Raw genomic sequence first — 22,735 nt, forward strand, 5'->3', positions numbered from 1 at the left:
GGCCTGGGGTATATTGGTCTTGTATTGAACTGGCCTGGGGTATTTTGGTCTTGTATTGAACTGGCCTGGGGTATATTGGTCTTGTATTGAACTGGCCTGGGGTATATTGGTCTTGTATTGAACTGGCCTGGGGTATATTGGTCTTGTATTGAACTGGCCTGGGGTATATTGGTCTTGTATTGAACTGGCCTGGTTTGAGGTATATTGGTCTTGTATTGAACTGGCCAGGGGTATATTGGTCTTGTATTGAACTGGCCTGGGGTATATTGGTCTTGTATTGAACTGGCCTGGGGTATATTGGTCTTGTATTGAACTGGCCTGGGGTATATTGGTCTTGTATTGAACTGGCCTGGGGTATATTGGTCTTGTATTGAACTGGCCTGGGGTATATTGGTCTGTATTGAACTGGCCTGGGGTATATTGGTCTGTATTGAACTGGCCTGGGGTATATTGGTCTTGTATTGAACTGGCCTGGGGTATATTGGTATTGTATTGAACTGGCCTGGGGTATATTGGTCTGTATTGAACTGGCCTGGGGTATATTGGTCTTGTATTGAACTGGCCTGGGGTATATTGGTATTGTATTGAACTGGCCTGGTTTGAGGTATATTGGTCTTGTATTGAACTGGCCTGGGGTATATTGGTCTTGTATTGAACTGGCCTGGGGTATATTGGTATTGTATTGAACTGGCCTGGTTTGAGGTATATTGGTCTTGTATTGAACTGGCCTGGGGTATATTGGTCTTCTATTGAACTGGCCTGGGGTATATTGGTCTTGTATTGAACAGGCCTGGGGTATATTGGTATTGTATTGAACTGGCCTGGGGTATATTGGTCTTGTATTGAACTGGCCTGGGGTATATTGGTCTTGTATTGAACTGGCCTGGTGTATATTGGTCTTGTATTGTACTGGCCTGGTTTGAGGTATATTGGTATTGTATTGAACTGGCCTGGGGTATATTGGTATTGTATTGAACTGGCCTGGTTTGAGGTATATTGGTCTTGTATTGAACTGGCCTGGTTTGAGGTATATTGGTCTTGTATTGAACTGGCCAGGGGTATATTGGTCTTGTATTGAACTGGCCTGGGGTATATTGGTCTTGTATTGAACTGGCCTGGGGTATATTGGTCTTGTATTGAACCGGCCTGGTTTGAGGTATATTGGTCTTGTATTGAACTGGCCTGGGGTATATTGGTCTTGTATTGAACTGGCCTGGGGTATATTGGTCTTGTATTGAACTGGCCTGGGGTATATTGGTCTTGTATTGAACTGGCCTGGGGTATATTGGTCTGTATTGAACTGGCCTGGGGTATATTGGTCTTGTATTGAACTGGCCTGGGGTATATTGGTCTTGTATTGAACTGGCCTGGGGTATATTGGTCTTGTATTGAACTGGCCTGGGGTATATTGGTCTTGTATTGAACTGGCCTGGGGTATATTGGTCTTGTATTGAACTGGCCTGGGGTATATTGGTCTTGTATTGAACTGGCCTGGGGTATATTGGTCTTGTATTGAACTGGCCTGGGGTATATTGGTCTTGTATTGAACTGGCCTGGTTTGAGGTATATTGGTCTTGTATTGAACTGGCCTGGGGTATATTGGTATTGTATTGAACTGGCCTGGGGTATATTGGTCTTGTATTGAACTGGCCTGGGGTATATTGGTCTTGTATTGAACTGGCCTGGGGTATATTGGTCTTGTATTGAACTGGCCTGGGGTATATTGGTCTTGTATTGAACTGGCCTGGGGTATATTGGTCTTGTATTGAACTGGCCTGGGGTATATTGGTCTTGTATTGAACTGGCCTGGGGTATATTGGTCTTGTATTGAACCGGCCTGGGGTATATTGGTCTTGTATTGGACTGGCCTGGGGTATATTGGTCTTGTATTGAACTGGCCTGGGGTATATTGGTCTTGTATTGAACTGGCCTGGGGTATTTTGGTCTTGTATTGAACTGGCCTGGGGTATATTGGTCTTGTATTGAACTGGCCTGGGGTATATTGGTCTTGTATTGAACTGGCCTGGGGTATATTGGTCTTGTATTGAACTGGCCTGGGGTATATTGGTCTTGTATTGAACTGGCCTGGGGTATATTGGTCTTGTATTGAACTGGCCTGGTTTGAGGTATATTGGTATTGTATTGAACTGGCCTGGGGTATATTGGTATTGTATTGAACTGGCCTGGGGTATATTGGTCTTGTATTGGACTGGCCTGGGGTATATTGGTCTTGTATTGAACTGGCCTGGTGTATATTGGTCTTGTATTGTACTGGCCTGGTTTGAGGTATATTGGTCTTGTATTGGGGCCTATCTGTCGTATAGCTGCCCTTGTGATACAGAGGGACGAAGCCTTACCCTTTAGGTTTACGAGGGGAGATGTCCACAGAGGGGCCTGGGTGGGGCATATCCATGGGGAACATGTCCACCCACATCTGGAGCTGGCCCTGAACCACACGGGGACACACACACACACACACACACACACACACACACACACACACACACACACATATACTTGTGAAGTTGAACAAATTGCATAATATCTTTAAAAAAAAGAAGTAAAAGTGATTAATTTGATAGAAGAGATGTATTACCTGGTCCATCCCAGGCCTGGCCTTGTTGTACAGAGTCCGTGTCTCGATGTGCTCTGAGACAAGTCTACACCCCACCCCTGGAATCTCAGCCCATCTGTGAAGGATCTTCAGAGCCAGATGTTCATAGGATTCCACCGTCTGCTCTGTATACAGCAACACATAATAATCAGTACCTTATTGGATGGAAATACACACAAGTCTTGTCACTGTGACTTGATGCAGTCGTTGCCTGTCACTGTGACTTGATGCAGTCGTTGCCTGTCACTGTGACGTGATGCAGTCGTTGCCTGTCACTGTGACTTGATGCAGTCGTTGCCCATTTACATTTACATTTACATTTAAGTCATTTAGCAGACGCTCTTATCCAGAGCGACTTACAAATTGGTGCATTCACCTTATGATATCCAGTGGAACAACCACTTTACAATAGTGCATCTAAATCTTTTAAAGGGGGGGGGGGGGGTTAGAAGGATTACTTTATCCTATCCCAGGTATTCCTTAAAGAGGTGGGGTTTCAGGTGTCTCCGGAAGGTGGTGATTGACTCCGCTGTCCTGGCATCGTGAGGGAGCTTGTTCCACCATTGGGGTGCCAGAGCAGCGAACAGTTTTGACTGGGCTGAGCGGGAACTGTGCTTCCGCAGAGGTAGGGAGGCGAGCAGGCCAGAGGTGGATGAACGCAGTGCCCTTCTTTGGGTGTAGGGCCTGATCAGAGCCTGAAGGTACGGAGGTGCCGTTCCCCTCACAGCTCCGTAGGCAAGCACCATGGTCTTGTAGCGGATGCGAGCTTCAACTGGAAGCCAGTGGAGAGAGCGGAGGAGCGGGGTGACGTGAGAGAACTTGGGAAGGTTGAACACCAGACAGGCTGCGGCGTTCTGGATGAGTTGTAGGGGTTTAATGGCACAGGCAGGGAGCCCAGCCAACAGCGAGTTGCAGTAATCCAGACGGGAGATGACAAGTGCCTGGATTAGGACCTGCGCCGCTTCCTGTGTGAGGCAGGGTCGTACTCTGCGAATGTTGTAGAGCATGAACCTACAGGCCCGTCACTGTGACGTGATGCAGTCGTTGCCCGTCACTGTGACGTGATGCAGTCGTTGCCCGTCACTGTGACGTGATGCAGTCGTTGCCCGTCACTGTGACGTGATGCAGTCGTTGCCCGTCACTGTGACTTGATGCAGTCGTTGCCCGTCACTGTGACGTGATGCAGTCGTTGCCCGTCACTGTGACGTGGTGCAGTCGTTGCCTGTCACTGTGACGTGATGCAGTCGTTGCCTGTCACTGTGACGTGATGCAGTCGTTGCCTGTCACTGTGACGTGATGCAGTCGTTGCCTGTCACTGTGACGTGATGCAGTCGTTGCCTGTCAGTGTGACGTGATGCAGTCGTTGCCTGTCACTGTGACGTGATGCAGTCGTTGCCCGTCACTGTGACGTGATGCAGTCGTTGCCCGTCACTGTGACGTGATGCAGTCGTTGCCCGTCACTGTGACGTGATGCAGTCGTTGCCCGTCACTGTGACGTGATGCAGTCGTTGCCCGTCACTGTGACGTGATGCAGTCGTTGCCTGTCACTGTCACTGTGGTGCAGTCGTTGCCCGTCACTGTCACTGTGGTGCAGTCGTTGCCTGTCACTGTGACGTGGTGCAGTCGTTGCCTGTCACTGTGACGTGATGCAGTCGTTGCCCGTCACTGTGACGTGATGCAGTCGTTGCCTGTCACTGTCACTGTGGTGCAGTCGTTGCCCGTCACTGTCACTGTGGTGCAGTCGTTGCCCGTCACTGTGACGTGGTGCAGTCGTTGCCCGTCACTGTGACGTGATGCAGTCGTTGCCCGTCACTGTGACGTGATGCAGTCGTTGCCCGTCACTGTGACGTGATGCAGTCGTTGCCTGTCACTGTCACTGTGGTGCAGTCGTTGCCCGTCACTGTCACTGTGGTGCAGTCGTTGCCTGTCACTGTGACGTGGTGCAGTCGTTGCCTGTCACTGTGACGTGATGCAGTCGTTGCCCGTCACTGTGACTTGATGCAGTCGTTGCCCGTCACTGTGACTTGATGCAGTCGTTGCCCGTCACTGTGACTTGATGCAGTCGTTGCCTTCATTTTCAGGTCGTTATTTTAATCGGTTTAGCAAAAAGAAATAAACAAACCCATTAAGTTAAATACCTTCGTCCATGAACAGTGTTTTCCCAGCGAAGGCTTTCTCCCCGATGGTGATTCTTCCGGGTCGGAAGTAAGGTCCATCTAGCCTGTTCTCCTTACAGAGCTTAGTCAACAGCTCGGATGGCTTGCTGGAATCTCTCCAGGCGTTATAACCGTCTCTAAGACACGTGGATAACATGTTATAACAGCATCATGACACGGTTATAAACATGACATAATGAATGTCTCTGTCAGTAACTCTGACAGCTTGGTGGAGTCTCTCTGGGCGTTATAACCATCACTAAGACATGTGGATAACATGTTATAACAGCATCATGACACGGTTATAAACATGACATAATGAATGTCTCTGTCAGTAACTCCGACAGCTTGGTGGAGTCTCTCCGGGCGTTATAACCATCACCAAGACAGATGGATAGAACACAACACAATAACATCCAATGAGGAGATAAGAGTAAGGCAGAAAGAAGAGACCCAAACCAAGGGTGAAGAAGAAGAAGGTGTCTCCTCACATGCTGTACTCAGTGGGCAGTCCGCAGGTGGCCCGGTGTCGACTGTAGAAGCGGTTCTCCAGATCTATACATGTCTCCCCGATCAGATCGTCAGTCCCGATGGTGTCGTGGTCATAGATCAGAGTAGTCAGCAGGGAATCTTTAGGAAAAGTAGCCTGGATCTCAAAGGACCTGGTGGGAACAGGACAAAGGATGTGAACTTACTTTTTTCATCTCTGCCAACATACAGTACATGATGCTTTTGTTCAGCTGACTAAACCGCTAGTTAAAAATAGTATAAAATCCTTCCTGGGTGGGAATAAAATCCAATGGATATGATGTTAAAACAATTGGTTCTTTCTGCACTGACATCCACCCGCATACTGGATTTTGTAAATGTTTGCTTGCTCAACTGACTAAAATATAACCAGGGAAACAGCTTCTGTTAAAGGATGGTATAAAATGTATTATAAACTGGGTGGTTCGAGCCCTGAATGCTGATTGGCTGACAGCCGTGGTATATTAGACCATATACCACTGGTATGACAAAACATTTATTTTTCCTGCTCTAATTACGTTGGTAACCATTTTATAATAGCAATAAGGCACCTATGGGGTTTTGTGGTATATGGCCAATATACCACGGCTAAGGGCTGTCCTTAGCCGTGGTATATTGGCCATATACCACACCCGCTTAACCTGTTGGGGTGTAGGGGGCAGTATTTTCACGGCCGGATGAAAAACGTACCCAAATTAAACTAGTTACTACTCTGGCCCAGAAACTAGAATATGCATATTATTAGTAGATTTGGATAGAAAACACTCTGAAGTTTCTAAAACTGTTTGAATGTTGTCTGTGAGTATAACAGAACTCATATGGCAGGCAAAAACCTGAGAAAAATACAACCAGGAAGTGGAAAGTCTGAGAATTGTAGTTCTTCTTTTGATTCTCTATCAAAACTACAGGTTCTGTGGGGTGACGTTGCACTTCCTAAGGCTTCCATTGTCTGTCAACAGCCTTCAGAAAGTTATTGCAGCATTCTCCTGTCACTGGGCAGATAATGGGAGCTCAGTCAATCAGTGGTCTGCCTGGCAACAAAGGGATTGGATATGCGCGGTCAAGCGAGCGCGCCGTTCCTTCTTTTTCTTCTTGAATGAATATGCTATTGTCCGGTTGGAATATTATCGCAATTTTACGTTAAAAATACCATAAAGATTGATTTTAAACAGCGTTTGACATGCTTCTAAGTACGGTAATGGAACATTTTGACTTTTCGTCTCTGGTACCGCACTCGTGCGTTATGCCTTTGGATAAGTGATCTGTACGCACGAACAAAACGGAGGTATTTGGACGTAAATATGGATTATTTCAAACAAAAACAACATTTCTTGTGGAAGTAGCAGTCCTGGGAGTGCATTCTGACAAAGATCAGCAAAGGTAAAACAATATTTATAATACTAATTCTGAGTTTAGGTGACCCCGAACTTGGCGGGTGTCTGTATAGCTTGCTGTGATGGCGAGCTATGTACTCAGAATATTGAAAAATGTGCTTTCTCCATAAAGCTATTTTAAAATCTGACACATCGGTTGCATCCAGGAGTTCTCTATCTATAATTCTTTAAATAATTGTTATGTATTTTGTCAACGTTTATGATGAGTATTTTTGTAAATTGATGTGCACATTCACCGGCGGTTTTGGTGGGAATACATTTTCTGAACATCACGCGCCAATGTAAAATGCTGTTTTTGGATATAAATATGAACTTTATCGAACAAAACATACATGTATTGTGTAACATAATGTCCTAGGAGTGTCATCTGATGAAGATCGTCAAAAGTTAGTGCTTCATTTAGCTGTGTTTTGGGTTTTATTGACACATCTCCTTGCTTGGAAAATGGCTGTGTGATTATTTTTGTCTATGTACTATCCTAACATAATCTAATGTTTTGCTTTCGCTGTAAAGCCTTTTTGAAATCGGACAATGTGGTTACATCAAGGAGAAGTGTATCTTTAAAATGGTGTAAAATAGTTGTATGTTTGAGAAAGTTGAATTATGACATTTAGTTGTTTTTGAATTTGCCAGCCTGATATTTCACTGGCTGTGTCCCGCAGGTAGCGTCCCACGTAACCCATAGAAGTTAATTCTCCCACCTGCCAAAGACTGGGTTGAGTTGCTTGGGGATGTAGTTGTCTCTGTCTTTTATCTCAGTTTTCCCCAGTCTCAGAACGATGTAGGGGTCAGACTTCCCATCAGTATCGGCTGGGTGGAGGTTGGATGCCTGAGGGACGAACAGATATAGCCAGGGTTGTGTTCATTTGGAACCAAATGGAAGAAAATAACACAGATATGTTTTATTTTTTTGTTGTCTTCCATTGCAAAATGTTTTGCTACAGTGTGCCCTAGGGAACATGATGACCCAGGTCAATGATGACACATGACGTGACACATCTCTCACGGTCACAGTCAACCCAAAAGGTTCTACTACCACCACTACTCACAGATACGATGTAAACCCTGATGAGAACCTTGACGGGGGTGTTGGGTGGGATCCCTCGGGTGATCTTAAACTGGCTCGAGTTTGGACTCTCCTCCCACTCATCATCTTCCTCAGTTAGCTTGTACAAGCAGAACCGACCCTAGATGTGTACACAGGAGTTTGGATCGTCATTACTGACCCTGACCAAAACGAATGCATTCTTTTATAGTGGTTACATAGCATAATATTCCAATCACTGTAGCCTGGTCCCCAGATCGGTTTGTGTTGTCTTGCCAAGTCATAGGAGTTGAACAGATCAGGGACCAGGCTAGAACCGCAGGTGGACGTTTATTGTCATGAGTCTTGTCCTGGAGGCAGAACTGAGTGATCTCCAGTTAGATAGACCAGCTGCAAACTCAAAAAAATTTGCTTTTTCGGTCTTAATTTAAGGTTAGGATTAGACATTAGGGTTAGCAGTGTGGTTACGGTTAGGTTTAAAATCTGATTTTATGATTTTGTGGCCGTACCAGCTGGTGACCGTTTTGCAACGTTGCCTCCAGAACAAGATTCATGACAAAAAACGCACAGAACCACTCACCTTGAACTTCCCAACAAACCTCTCCTCACTAGAACGCCCCACCTCGTCGTTGGCTTTCCCTCTGAACAGCTCGAAGGTGTTGACCCAGTCATCAAACGGACCAAACTCTGACTCCAGTTCCTTGTCATAGAGCTTACAGGGGATTTACATAGCGTTCATACTCAGCAATATGGTACAGAACAAATACACACTGCTATACAGTTAGAGGGTTTACATATCAATGTGATCTCATCAGAACATGACAATATTAAACATTTTAATAACCTTACAATACACAGAAACATAGTAAAAACCAACCTGTACATATTCATACACAGCAAAGCTTCAAATAACTAATACACACGTGCACTTATATGATTGGTTGAAAAGGGTAATTTAATGACACCTCCGTATTTTACTTGTGACAGGACCAGAGAACATGCGGCAGCTTTTACCTGTAGAGTTGCCAGTTTGGACACACCTTCCTGAGAGACTTTCAATATTGGTTTCTTCTTCTTGTCTCCGTCCTGCTGTCCACTGACTAGGGCAACAGGAAATAAATGACTGACATTCACACACATACAGTTGAAATCGGAAGTTTACATACACTTAGGTTGGAGTCATTAAAACATGTTTTTCAACCACTAAACAAATTTCTTGTTAACAAACTATAGTTTTGGCAAGTCGGTTAGGACGTCTACTTTGCATGACACAAGTAATTTATAATTCACTGCATCACAATTCCAGGGGGTCAGAAGTTTACATACACTAAGTTGACTGTGCCTTTAAACAGCTTGGAAAATTCCAGAAAATGTTGTCATGCTTCTGATAGGCTAATTAACATAATTTGAGTCAATTGGAGGTGTACCTGTGGATGTATTTCAAGACTGACCTTCAAGCTCAGTGCCTCTTTGCCAGACATCATGGGAAAATCAAAAGAAATCAGCCAAGAGCTCAGAAAAAAATTTCTGACCTCCACAAGTCTGGTTCATCCTTGGGAGCAATTTCCAAACACCTGAAGGTACCACGTACAAACAATAGTACGCCAGTATAAACATCATGGGACCACGCAGCCGTCATACCGCTCTGGAAGGAGACGCGTTCTGTCTCCTAGAGATGAACGTGCTTTGGTGCGAAAAGTGCAATTCAATCCCAGAACAACAGCAAAGGACCTTGTGAAGATGCTGGAGGAAACAGTTACAAAATAATCTATATTGTGGTATCCCAGGAGGTCTAACCCGGGGGATGGTAATAGAGGGGAGGTACGTGCTGCGATGTTGGCTCCCTCTGCTGGGAGTACACGGGTTGGGCACCCCGACACGGATGGCTCCAAGTGGAGGTAATTAGGGGAAAGTGCCAACCAGCCGTGGAGGCCAAATAAAAGGAGAACTGTGGCACACCGCGGGAGAGAGCGGGGTGAGACAGACACAGAGCCAAAGCTGAGAAGAAGGACCGAGCCAAGGCCCAGAAGACCTACTTTGACTTGAACACTGACCAGGCCGCGAATTATGAGGGACTCAGACGTGAGATCCTGAGCCGTTATGGATTCAGTTTCGCACGCCGTGCACAACTGGTCCACCACTGGGCCTTTGACCCCACCCTTTCCCCCCGTGCTCAGATGAGCGACCTGGTGCGCCTGACCAGGGGCTGGCTACTGACTGACGTACCGTCCCTTCCGATGATCGACAAGCTCGTCCTGGACCAATACCTTCGGGCGCTGCCATACGAGATGAAGAAGACGGTGAGCCTGCAGAACCCCCAGAGCCTGGAGGAATTGCTGACCGCGGTGGGAATTCACCAGAACACCCAGGACCTGCTGAGAGGGGCCTGAGCGGAGAGAGGGGATGCAGCAAGGGGGACAAACAACACAAAGAGAGGCGAGGGGCTGAAGGGGGCCCGGACGGAACCAGCCAAGGCTGTGAAGTGGGAGGGTGACCTAAACCGATGACATCAGCGGCTGTTGGACCTAGATCAGAGACGCTGCTATGGGTGTGGTGAGCCGGGGAACCTCGCGTGGAGCTGTCCCGGCCGGGAGGAGGCCAAGCGCTCCGCATCCCCCAGCTCTGGGGTAAACCGGATGGCGAGTTACGTCACCTCCTGTTGGGCGCACACCAAGACGGCCCCTCCGATGGTTCTTGTACGAATCAATGGCATCGACACCAGCGCTCTGCTGGACTCCGGCAGCATGGTGACCCTGGCCCACCCGCAGTGGCTCACACGAGAGGGGAAGGAGGAACCGGGGGACGAGGAGGTGACAGTGTCCTGTGTACACGGGGACACGAAGAGGTATCCAACGGTGCCAGTGAGGATAACCACCCCAAGGGGAGAGTGCCAGATGCGTGTGGGAGCTGTTCATAACCTGCCCGTGTCCGTTCTCCTCCCTCTCTTCCAGGCACTGTGGAGGAGGGACCTGGGGAGGCGCGCATGTGAGGTAGGAAGAAAAGGAAAAAGGATGGTGGCCAGTGCAACCCACCCCCCGCCACGAGAGGTGTCCACTGGGCCCGAGTCGGACCTGGAGGAGGGAGACGACCCCACTCCGGCAAGCGAGCCACCATGTGAGGAAGACCTCAGGCTCCCCTTTAGGGAGGTGGAGGCCCTAGACGGGCCTCCCGACACGGGAATCCTCACAGGTCAGTTCGGGATGGCCCAGTTAGAAGACCCCAATCTCCAGAACGCTAGGGGCCAGGTGATTTCGGTGGATGGCGTGCTGTTACCTGGGGTAAGTGAGTGGCGCTACCCCCACTTCGCCATCAAGCATAATTTATTGTATTAGGTAGTAAAGACAAAAGACTTGTTACTCATACCCAGCCAGGATGTTAGGACTGTGTTGCAGCTTGCCCACACCCACCTGCTTGGGGCACACCTGGGGATGGAGAAAACCAGGGAGCGGATCAGGAACCGGTTCCACTGGCCCGGAGATACGTCAGCACCTTGGACCTGACGAAGGGGTTTTGGCATGTGCCGCTGGCAACGGCCTTCTCCACCCCGTAGGGGCTATACCACTACCGGATTCTTCCTTTCGGGCTCCACGAGGCGCCAGCGACCATTTAGCGAACTCATGGACCGCGTCTTGGGGCCGCACTGTGAGTACGCGACTGCTTATTTGGATGACATCATTGTGCACAGTGACAGTTGGGAGTCCCATCTTTGTAGATTACAGGCAGTGGTGGATGCGCTAAGGGAGGCAGGTCTGACCGCGAACCCCCCCACAAGTGCAAGCTGGGCTATGCCGAGGTGGAGTACCTGGGCTATCAGATCGGGAGGGGAAATGTGAAGCCCTGAGAAAATCGCTGCCATTGGGGAATGGCCGGTCCACCGAACCAAGAGGCAGGTGAAGTCATTCCTGGGGTTAGCAGGCTACTACAGTCGATTTGTACCTAACTTTACCGCAATAGCTTCTCCCCTCACAGACTTAATGAAGGCACGACTGCCCCAGACGGTGCGATGGACGGTTTACCACAATGTCCACAGTAAAACGAGTCCTATATCGACATAACCTGAAAGGCCGCTCAGCAAGGAAGAAGTCACTACTCCAAAACCACCATAAAAAAAGTCAGACTATGGTTTGCAACTGTACATGGGGACAAAGATCGTACATTTTTGGAGAAATGTCCTCTGGTCTGATGAAACAGAAAATAGAACTGTTTGGCCATAATGACCATTGTCATGTTTGTAGGAAAAAGGGGGAGGCTTACAAGCCGAAGAACACCATCCCAACTGTGAAGCACGGTGGTGGCAGCATCATGTTGTGGGGGTGCTTTGCTGCAGGAGGTATTGGAGTGGCCATTACAAAGCCCTGACCTCAATCCTATAGAAAATTTGTGGGCAGAACTGAAAAAGTGTATGCGAGCAAGGAGGCCTACAAACCTGACTCAGTTACACCAGCTCTGTCAGGAGGAATGGGCCAAAATTGTAAACTTCTGACCCACTGGGAATGTCATGAAAGAAATACAAGCTGAAATAAATAATTCTCTCTACTATTATTCTGACAATTCACATTCTTAAAGTAAAGTGGTGATCCTAACTGACCTAAGACAGGGAATTTTTACTGGGATTAAATATCAGGAATTGTAAAAACTGAGTTTAAATGTATTTGGCTAAGGTGTATGTAAACTTCCGACTTCAACTGTATATATAAACAACAAAGTAAACCTCTAGATGTCCAGTTAGATGTAGGAAAATAACTGAATTATTAAGCACCAAGCAACCAAGGTGCAATTACAGTTTGCTATGGTTGCTAAATAGGTTGCTAGGTGTAACACCATCTACGGATACCGACCTTGTGACACCCATAGGCCTTCTCCCCCACAACCATTGTATTTCACAGCCTTCCCCCAAAGCACTATTCTATTGGGGTGCAATGGCCTATACTTGCCACTAAAAAGGATTGATAGAAGGAGGGAAGGAAGGAACCATGCGATAAATTACTACTGTTATGCTAGCCATATCCTTACCCAAGGAACTATGCGATAAATTACTACTGTTATGCTAGCCATATCCTTACCCAAGGAACCATGCGATAAATTACTACTGTTATGCTAGCCATATCCTTACCCAAGGAACCATGTGATGAATTACCACTGTTATGCTAGCCATATCCTTACCCAAGGAACCATGTGATGAATTACCACTGTTATGCTAGCCATATCCTTACCCAAGGAGTCTACTCCATCGGAGAGCAAAGTTTGGAATGGAAATACTGTAATACACAACAATGACAGCAAAATTTGGAATGGAAATACTGTAATACACAACAATGACAGCAAGGTTTGGAATGGAAATACAGTAATACACAATAATGACAGCAAGGTTTGGAATGGAAATACGGTAATACACAATAATGACAGCAAGGTTTGGAATGAAATACAGTAATACACAATAATGACAGCAAGGTTTGGAATGGAAATACAGTAATACACAATAATGACAGCAAGGTTTGGAATGGAAATACGGTAATACACAACAATGACAGCAAGGTTTGGAATGGAAATACGGTAATACACAACAATGACAGCAAGGTTTGGAATGGAAATACGGTAATACACAACAATGACAGCAAGGTTTGGAATGGAAATACGGTAATACACAACAATGAGAGGTGAGGCGCTGTCCAAAGTTACTGTATTCATGAAGAAAAGAAACTCAAAAGACTCCGAAAAACCTCAACAACAACAACAAAAAACTCCGGCACTCAAGTCATAGACTGTTCTCTCTGCTACCACGCAGCAAGCTATGTCTGGAACCAACGGGACCCTGAACAGCTTCTACCCCCAATCCATAAGACTGATAAATAGTTAGTCTGGGCAGCTATTGGTGAACTATTTAACTATCTGCATTGAGCCTTTTTACACAAACTCTTTTGACTCATCACATACGCTGCTGTTACTGTCTATTATCTATCCCAGGGGTGTCAAACTCATTTTAGCTCAGGGGCCACATGGAGGAAAATCTATTCCCAAGTGGGCCGGACCGGTAAAATCATGGTATATATATAACTTAAAAACAACAACTTCAGATTGTTTTCTTTGTTTTAATACGATCAACATAAAATATAAAGCTGGAGCCTGAGGACAGTGTGTCCACAATAGTACAAGCACAACATCACTATTAATCATAAAACACCTCAAGTTTATTTGAAAATTCTAAAGAAAAAGAACACACAAACATACAATGCCTCAGTGATTCACAGAAGTATATCACAGATCACAGAACTATATCAGGGTGTCTCATGCAGCACTTTAAGTGGGGTTGCATAGTTTATTTGACTCCTGATACCTGGCATCTTTTAGCTTTCACCAGCGCATCAATATCAGGCGTCACATCCTGAGTGGCAGCCAACTTCAGGATGTGATTCAAGTGCTTGTGCGTGAGCCTTGAGCGCAGCTTTGTTTCATTTATGCTCATTACAGAGAAAACTTGCTCACAAAGATATGTGGTTCCAAACATGCACAACAGTTTTGCAGCGAGGGCTGTCAAGTTGGGGTAACCTGGCAAGAGATTCTGATAAAATGTGTCCAAGCCAGCTGCTGCAAATTTGCCCTTCATATCCGAGTCACACTGCAAGTCTATTATTTCAAGTTGGATGCTGACGGGCAGATCAGAGGGATTCACGGTGAATGGCGAGCAAAAAACGTTGAAGTCTTTCTCCAGTTCACCAAAAATCTGAAAGCGTTGCTCAAACTCCCGTAACAGTCACGTTATTTTATCTTTGAACCGTCTGCCACATGTTGGGTCGCGCACACATTTTTCAGACAGGGGAAGTGAGCTGCATCACCACCGGCGAGTTGCGTCTCCCACAATGACAGCTTCAACTTGAAAGAACGTATGCTGTCATAATACTGCGTGACGACTTTGTTGCGCCCTTGCAGCTGTTTGTTCAAGTTATTCAGGTGCTCTGTAACATCCACCATAAATGCAAGGTCCTGCATCCATTCTGCGGAATGAAATTCTAACACTGGTTTGTCCTTTTCTTCCATGAACTGTTCAATTTCTTCTCGTAAATCAAAGAAACGCCTAAGCACAGCACCTCTTAACCATCTTACCTCAGTGTGGCAGGCCATAGATGTGGTCTTTCTCTCTGAGAAGGCTGTCACACTGACGGTGATTCAGGCTTCTGGATCGGATGAAATTAACAGTTTGGATGACCTTCTTCATGACGTTATCCATCTTTAATGACTTGCAACACAAAGCCTCCTGGTGCAAAATACAGTGAAAAGTCCAAAAATCACGTCCTCCATTTGCAGATTGCACTTTCTCTCTGAACTTTGTCACAACGCCTGCTTTTTTCCCGATTATTGAGGGCGCACCATCTGTAGCCAGGCCGACAGCGCGGGACCAGTCCACCCCGAGCCTGTCCAGCGCGCCGACGAGTGCGGTGAAAATATCAGCTGCTGTCGTTGTATCTGTCATCGGCACCAACTCCACGAACTCCTCGGTGATGGTCAATGTGTCATCAACTCCGCGGATGAAAATGGCCAGTTGTGCAACATCTGTAATGTCCGTGCTTTCATCAATTGCAACTGAAAACCCAATAAATGACTTTACTTTTTGCTTCAACTGGCTGTCCAAATCCACTGAAAGATCGGAAATCCTGTCTGCAACTGTGTTTCTTGTCAGGCTGATATTTGCAAAAGCCTGGCACTTTTCAGGGCACACAATCTCCGCTGCCTTCATCATGCATGTTTTTACAAATTCACCCGCACTAAATGGTTTTGAAGCCACTGCGATTTCATTAGCAATGAGGTAGCTAGCTTTCACTGCAGCGTCACTGATGTCTCGGCTGTGAGTAAACACAGACTGCTGTTTCTTCAGACCCGCCAACAGTTCATTCACCTTCTCTCTTCTCCGCTGTCCTTGAAAGTTGTCATATTTGTCGGCATGAAGACTCAAATAGTGGCGACGAAGGTTATACTCTTTCAGCACTGCAACATGCTGTAAACACACCAAACATACAGCTTTCCCATTCAATTCCGTCAATAAATAGGAGGATGACCAGTTTTCTTGGAACACTCTGCGTCCACTTTTCTCTTTTTTGACAGAGACATATTGGGGCAATGAGGGTGCCAAAGCACATCATGTTAAAAGTAGAAGCCGTAATAAATATCGCGGGCAAAACAAAGTAGCTCATCCGGACTGGCTGCACTTGCTTGACCTACTTGCTCTGCTCCGGTATAAACGGTTTGCTTGCTTAACACAATTGCTATTGCGCCATCCAGTGGACGCAATTGGAACAGTAGTTTCTTTTATTGAAAAATTGCAGCTCATTTTTATACTTTACAAAATCATCTCGCGGGCCGGATTAAATCCCTTTGCGGGCCTGATCCGGCCCGTGGGCCGGACGTTTGACACCCCTGATCTATCCTTTACCCCTACCTACAGTATACTGCTGTTACTGTCTATTAACTATCCTTTACCCCTACCTACAGTATACTGCTGTTACTGTCTATTATCTATCCTTTACCCCTACCTACAGTATACTGCTGTTACTGTCTATTATCTATCCTTTACCCCTACCTACAGTATACTGCTGTTACTGTCTATTATCTATCCTTTACCTCTACCTACAGTATACTGCTGTTACTGTCTTATCTATCCTTTACCCCTACCTACAGTATACTGCTGTTACTGTCTATTATCTATCCTTTACCCCTTCCTACAGTATACTGCTGTTACTGTCTATTATCTATCCTTTACCCCTACCTACAGTATACTGCTGTTACTGTCTATTATCTATCCTTTACCCCTACCTACAGTATACTGCTGTTACTGTCTATTATCTATCCTTTACCCCTACCTACAGTATACTGCTGTTACTGTCTATTATCTATCCTTTACCCCTACCTACAGTATACTGCTGTTACTGTCTATTATCTATCCTTTACCCCTACCTACAGTATACTGCTGTTACTGTCTATTATCTATCCTTTACCCCTACCTACAGTATACTGCTGTTACTGTCTATTAACTATCCTTTACCCCTACCTACAGTATACTGCTGTTACTGTCTATTATCTATCCTTTACCCCTACCTACAGTATCCTGCTGTTACTGTCTATTATCTATCCTTTACCCCTACCTACAGTATACTGCTGTTACTGTCTATTATCTATCCTTTGCCCCTACCTACAGTATACTGCTGTTACTGTCTATTATCTATCCTTTACCCCTACCTACAGTATACTGCTGTTACTGTCTATTATCTATCCTTTACCCCTACCTACAGTATACTGCTGTTTCTGTCTATTATCTATCCTGTTGTCTAGTTACTTTACCCCTAGCTATACTGTAAGTATATATCTACCTCATTACCTCGTACCCCTGCACATTGGCTCGGTACTGGTACCCCGTGTATATAGCCTGGTACCCTGTGTATATAGCCTGGTACCCCGTGTATATAGCCTGGAACCCCGTGTATATAGCCTGGTACCCCGTGTATATAGCCTGGTACCCCCTGTATATAGCTTGGTACCCCGTGTATATAGCCTGGTACCCTGTGTTTATAGCCTGGTATCCTGTGTATATAGCCTGGTACCCTGTGTATATAGCCTGGTACCCTGTGTATATAGCCTGGTATCCTGTGTGTATATAGCCTGGTACCTCCTGTATATAGCCTGGTACCCCCTGTATATAGCCTGGTACCCTGTGTATATAGCCTGGTACCCTGTGTATATAGCCTGGTACCCTGTGTATATAGCCTGGTACCCCCTGTATATAGCCTGGTACCCCGTGTATATAGCCTGGTACCCCGTGTATATAGCCTGGTACCCTGTGTATATAGCCTGGTACCCTGTGTATATACCCTGGTACCCTGTGTATATAGCCTGGTACCCTGTGTATATAGCCTGGTACCCTGTGTATATAGCCTGGTATCCTGTGTATATAGCCTGGTACCCTGTGTATATAGCCTGGTAGCCTGTGTATATAGCCTGGTACCCTGTGTATATAGCCTGGTACCCCTGTGTATATAGCCTGGTACCCCGTGTATATAGCCTGGTACCCCGTGTATATAGCCTGGTACCCCGTGTATATAGCCTGGTACCCCGTGTATATAGCCTGGTACCCTGTGTATATAGCCTGGTACCCTGTGTATATAGCCTGGTACCCTGTGTATATAGCCTGGTACCCTGTGTATATAGCCTGGTACCTGTGTATATAGCCTGGTACCCTGTGTATATAGCCTGGTATCCTGTCTATATAGCCTGGTATCCTGTCTATATAGCCTGGTACCCTGTGTATATAGCCTGGTACCCTGTGTATATAGCCTGGTACCCTGTGTATATAGCCTGGTACCCTGTGTATATAGCCTGGTACCCTGTGTATATAGCCTGGTACCCTGTGTATATAGCCTGGTACCCTGTGTATATAGCCTGGTACCCTGTGTATATAGCCTGGTACCCTGTGTATATAGCCTGGTACCCCGTGTATATAGCCTGGTACCCCCGTGTATATAGCCTGGTACCCCGTGTATATAGCCTGGTACCCCGTGTATATAGCCTGGTACCCCGTGTATATAGCCTGGTACCCTGTGTATATAGCCTGGTACCCTGTGTATATAGCCTGGTACCCTGTGTATATAGCCTGGTACCCCGTGTATATAGCCTGGTACCCCGTGTATATAGCCTGGTACCCCATGTATATAGCCTGGTACCCTGTGTATATAGCCTGGTACCCTGTGTATATAGCCTGGTACCCCGTGTATATAGCCTGGTACCCTGTGTATATAGCCTGGTACCCCGTGTATATAGCCTGGTACCCCGTGTATATAGCCTGGTACCCCGTGTATATAGCCTGGTACCCCGTGTATATAGCCTGGTACCCTGTGTATATAGCCTGGTACCCTGTGTATATAGCCTGGTATCCTGTGTATATAGCCTGGTATCGTTACTCATTGTGGATTTATTCCTTGTGTTATTATTTTTCTAATATTTCGCAACAATGTCTCTCCGCATTGTTGTGAAGGACCTGTCAGCATTTCATTGTTGTGAAGGACCTGTCAGCATTTCATTGTTGTGAAGGACCTGTCAGCATTTCATTGTTGTGAAGGACCTGTCAGCATTTCATTGTTGTGAAGGACCTGTCAGCATTTCATTGTTGTGAAGGACCTGTCAGCATTTCATTGTTGTGAAGGACCTGTCAGCATTTCATGGTTGTGAAGGACCTGTCAGCATTTCACTGTTGTGAAGGACCTGTCAGCATTTCATGGTTGTGAAGGACCTGTCAGCATTTCATGGTTGTGAAGGACCTGTCAGCATTTCACTGTTGTGAAGGACCTGTCAGCATTTCATGGTTGTGAAGGACCTGTCAGCATTTCATGGTTGTGAAGGACCTGTCAGCATTTCATGGTTGTGAAGGACCTGTCAGCATTTCATGGTTGTGAAGGACCTGTCAGCATTTCATTGTTGTGAAGGACCTGTCAGCATTTCATTGTTGTGAAGGACCTGTCAGCATTTCATTGTTGTGAAGGACCTGTCAGCATTTCATTGTTGTGAAGGACCTGTCAGCATTTCATTGTTGTGAAGGACCTGTCAGCATTTCATTGTTGTGAAGGACCTGTCAGCATTTCATGGTTGTGAAGGACCTGTCAGCATTTCACTGTTAGTCTACACCTGTTGTTTACAAAGCATGTGACGAACGAACAATTTCATTTCATTTGAACAGTCAATCAGTTGTTTGAAAAGTTTCTGTATGGAACGTTTGTATAAAAAAAGCTCTTTACTCACCGTTATCATAGACGTGTGGAAAAGGATGTACCTCCTTCTGCTTGGCCTGGAGAGGGAACGGAGGTTCTCACTGGTTTAGTTCCGTAGAGGGTTTCGCTCACACATGCCGTTACGACAAAGATAGGGAGTGGTGCTCTCCAGTCCATCTCTATGGACCGACTACAGTTCAAAACATATGGACGATAATCTAGGTGTTTTGGATAGCCTTACCTGCTGGATCTTATCTACTGAAGCGTAATACTTGGACCACCAGTCGAGGACGTTATCCCCAGACTCATCTGCTACGGTACGCTTCCTTCTCTTAGTCGACTTCCGAGAGCTTTTCCTCCATTCCTGTTTTAGACGGAGAATGTTTGTTAGTGTGTGTGTGTGTGTGTGTGTGTGTGTGTGTGTGTGTGTGTGTGTGTGTGTGAATGTGTGTGTGTATGTGTGTGTGTGTATGTGTGTGTGTGTGTGTGTGTGTGTGTGTGTGTGTGTGTGTGTGTGTGTGTGAATGTGTGTGAATGTGTGTGTGTGTGTGTGTGTGTGTGTGTGTGTGTGTGTGTGTGTGTGTGTGTATGTGTGTGTATGTGTGTATGTGTGTGTGTGTCTTTCTTCCTCTCACCTTTTGCTTCTTGTCTGGTTCGGGTGGTGGTGGTGGTGTAGGAGAGATCTCTTGGTAGATGTTAATTGAGACATCCTCAGATGACAAAGGGATTACACTGTCTACATTAGACTGGGGCATCATCTCTAAATCTGAAAACACACAGCACACCAGGGGTGGTAAACAGCATCACCTGAAAGTCCCGTTCAACAGTCGGTAAAACAGCATCACCTGAAAGTCCCGTTCAACAGTCGGTAAAACAGCATCACCTGAAAGTCCTGTTCAACAGTCGGTAAAACAGCATCACCTGAAAGTCCCGTTCAACAGTCGGTAAAACAGTATCCCCTGAAAGTCCCGTTCAACAGTCGGTAAACAGCATCACCTGAAAGTCCCAGCATCACCTGAAAGTCCTGTTCAACAGTCGGTAAAACAGCATCACCTGAAAGTCCTGTTCAACAGTCGGTAAAACAGCATCACCTGAAAGTCCCCCTTCAACAGTCGGTAAAACAGCATCACCTGAAAGTCCTGTTCAACAGTCGGTAAAACAGCATCACCTGAAAGTCCCGTTCAACAGTCTCTATCCCAGCGGACAAAACTGGTTGAAAAGACGTTGTTACAACAAGAAACCGTTTGTAGGATTTGACGTTTACCGTCTCTGCTGTCAGGTCCCCGTGGTGAGGTTGGCGCGGACAGCACGGGAGGAGCGGTGTATTTGAAGGGCTTCAGGTTGTTGATGGTGTAGTTTCCCACCACGGTGGAGCGTCCGAATGCTCGCCAGTCCACCACACTGATGTTCAGGGGAGGGTGAAGGTTCTCATTCTCAGGCAGCTCCTGTGGGGAAGGGGACAGACAGGGACAAGATCAAGATTGAAGGTCAGGCCAACTCTGCATGTATCTCTGTCTGTGTCCCAAATGGCACCCCGTTCCCTATATAGTGCACTACTTTTGACTAGAGAACTAAAGGACATAAGGAGTCATGTGGGACGCAGATAACACATGTCCACTATTCTACCTCGTTAACAGATCACACCTGTCCACTATTCTACCTCGTTAACAGATAACGAGGTAGATTTGTGGACAGGTGTTATCTGTTAACGAGGTAGAATAGTGGACAGGTGTAATCTGTTAACGAGGTAGAATAGTGGACAAGTGTGATCTGTTAACGAGGTAGATTAGTGGACAAGTGTGATCTGTTAACGAGGTAGAATAGTGGACAGGTGTTAACAGATCACACTTGTCCACTATTCTACCTCGTTAACAGATTACACCTGTCCACCCTTCTACCTCGTTAACAGATAAAACCTGTCCACTATCCTACCTCATGACCAGATAACACCTGTCCACTATTCTACCTCATGACCAGATAACGAGGTAGAATAGTGGACAGGAGTTATCTGTTAACGAGGTGAAATAGTGGACAGGTGTTAACAGATAACAACTGTCCACTATTCTACCTAGTTAACAGATAACTCCTGTCCACTATGCTGCCTCGTTAACAGATAACACCTGTCCACTATCCTACCCCGTTACAGATAACACCTGTCTACTATCCTACCCCGTTAACAGTGGGCAGACTTGTAAACAAGCTACTTTAGGCAAGTTGACCCAAGTCAGGTCTGATGTCCTTGAGGATGACTGACCAACAGCAGAAGTGGACATTGTATAATATTAAAATGAGAAGGATATGTTAGTTACCAGGTCAAAGGCGTCCACCAGTGTGGTGAAGTTTGGGTTGGTCTTGTAGCTCTGGATAACAGAGGAACGTAGGCCTTTCCCAGCACACTCTATAAACACCTGGGGACGGTCCACAGACAGGAGCTGCACCTTCTTCAGCTCCCTCAGGCCCCAGAACAACACCTGGACGACATAGAGAACACCGTCACAACACCCAGAACAACACCTGGACGACATAGAGAACACCGTCACAGCACACAGAACAACACCTGGACGACATAGGGAACACCGTCACAACACCCAGAACAACACCTGGACGACATAGAGAACACCGTCACAACACCCAGAACAACACCTGGACGACATAGAGAACACCGTCACAACACCTGGACGACATAGAGAACACCGTCACAACACCTGGATGACATAGAGAACACCGTCACAACACCTGGACGACATAGAGAACACCGTCACAACACCTGGATGACATAGAGAACACCGTCACAACACCTGGACGACATAGAGAACACCGTCACAACACCTGGACGACATAGAGAACACCGTCACAACACCTGGACGACATAGAGAACACCGTCACAACCTGGACGACATAGAGACACCGTCAAACCCTGGATGACATAGAGAACACCGTCACAACACCTGGACGACATAGAGAACACCGTCACAACACCCAGAACAACACCTGGACGACATAGAGAACACCGTCACAACACCCAGAACAACACCTGGACGACATAGAGAACACCGTCACAACACCCAGAACAACACCTGGACGACATAGAGAACACCGTCACAACACCCAGAACAACACCTGGACAACATAGAGAACACCGTCACAACACCCAGAACAACACCTGGACAACATAGAGAACACCGTCACAACACCTGGACGACATAGAGAACACCGTCACAACACCTGGATGACATAGAGAACACCGTCAC

At 46.4% G+C, this 22,735-nt stretch overlaps 1 protein-coding gene across 2 annotated transcripts in view; it reads right to left on the reverse strand.

Moving 5' to 3' along the window:
- The window catches only part of fer1l6 (fer-1 like family member 6), a gene marked incomplete at its 5' end in the record, with an annotated part of 38,279 nt that overhangs the window by 6,748 nt on the left and 8,796 nt on the right, over nt 1–22,735 (reverse strand). The window contains 14 exon segments of one of the 2 annotated variants that reach the window (XM_029702032.1): nt 2,358–2,446; nt 2,597–2,739; nt 4,753–4,907; nt 5,262–5,432; nt 7,394–7,521; nt 7,742–7,879; nt 8,318–8,449; nt 8,752–8,837; nt 12,951–12,995; nt 19,516–19,561; nt 19,726–19,848; nt 20,120–20,250; nt 20,749–20,929; nt 21,794–21,955. In XM_029702032.1, coding sequence (XP_029557892.1) covers nt 2,358–2,446; nt 2,597–2,739; nt 4,753–4,907; nt 5,262–5,432; nt 7,394–7,521; nt 7,742–7,879; nt 8,318–8,449; nt 8,752–8,837; nt 12,951–12,995; nt 19,516–19,561; nt 19,726–19,848; nt 20,120–20,250; nt 20,749–20,929; nt 21,794–21,955 — 1,730 coding nt within the window. 2 annotated transcript variants of the gene reach the window in all.

Source organism: Salmo trutta, chromosome 20, assembly GCF_901001165.1.
Source record: "Salmo trutta chromosome 20, fSalTru1.1, whole genome shotgun sequence".
Taxonomy (NCBI): Eukaryota; Metazoa; Chordata; class Actinopteri; order Salmoniformes; family Salmonidae; genus Salmo; species Salmo trutta.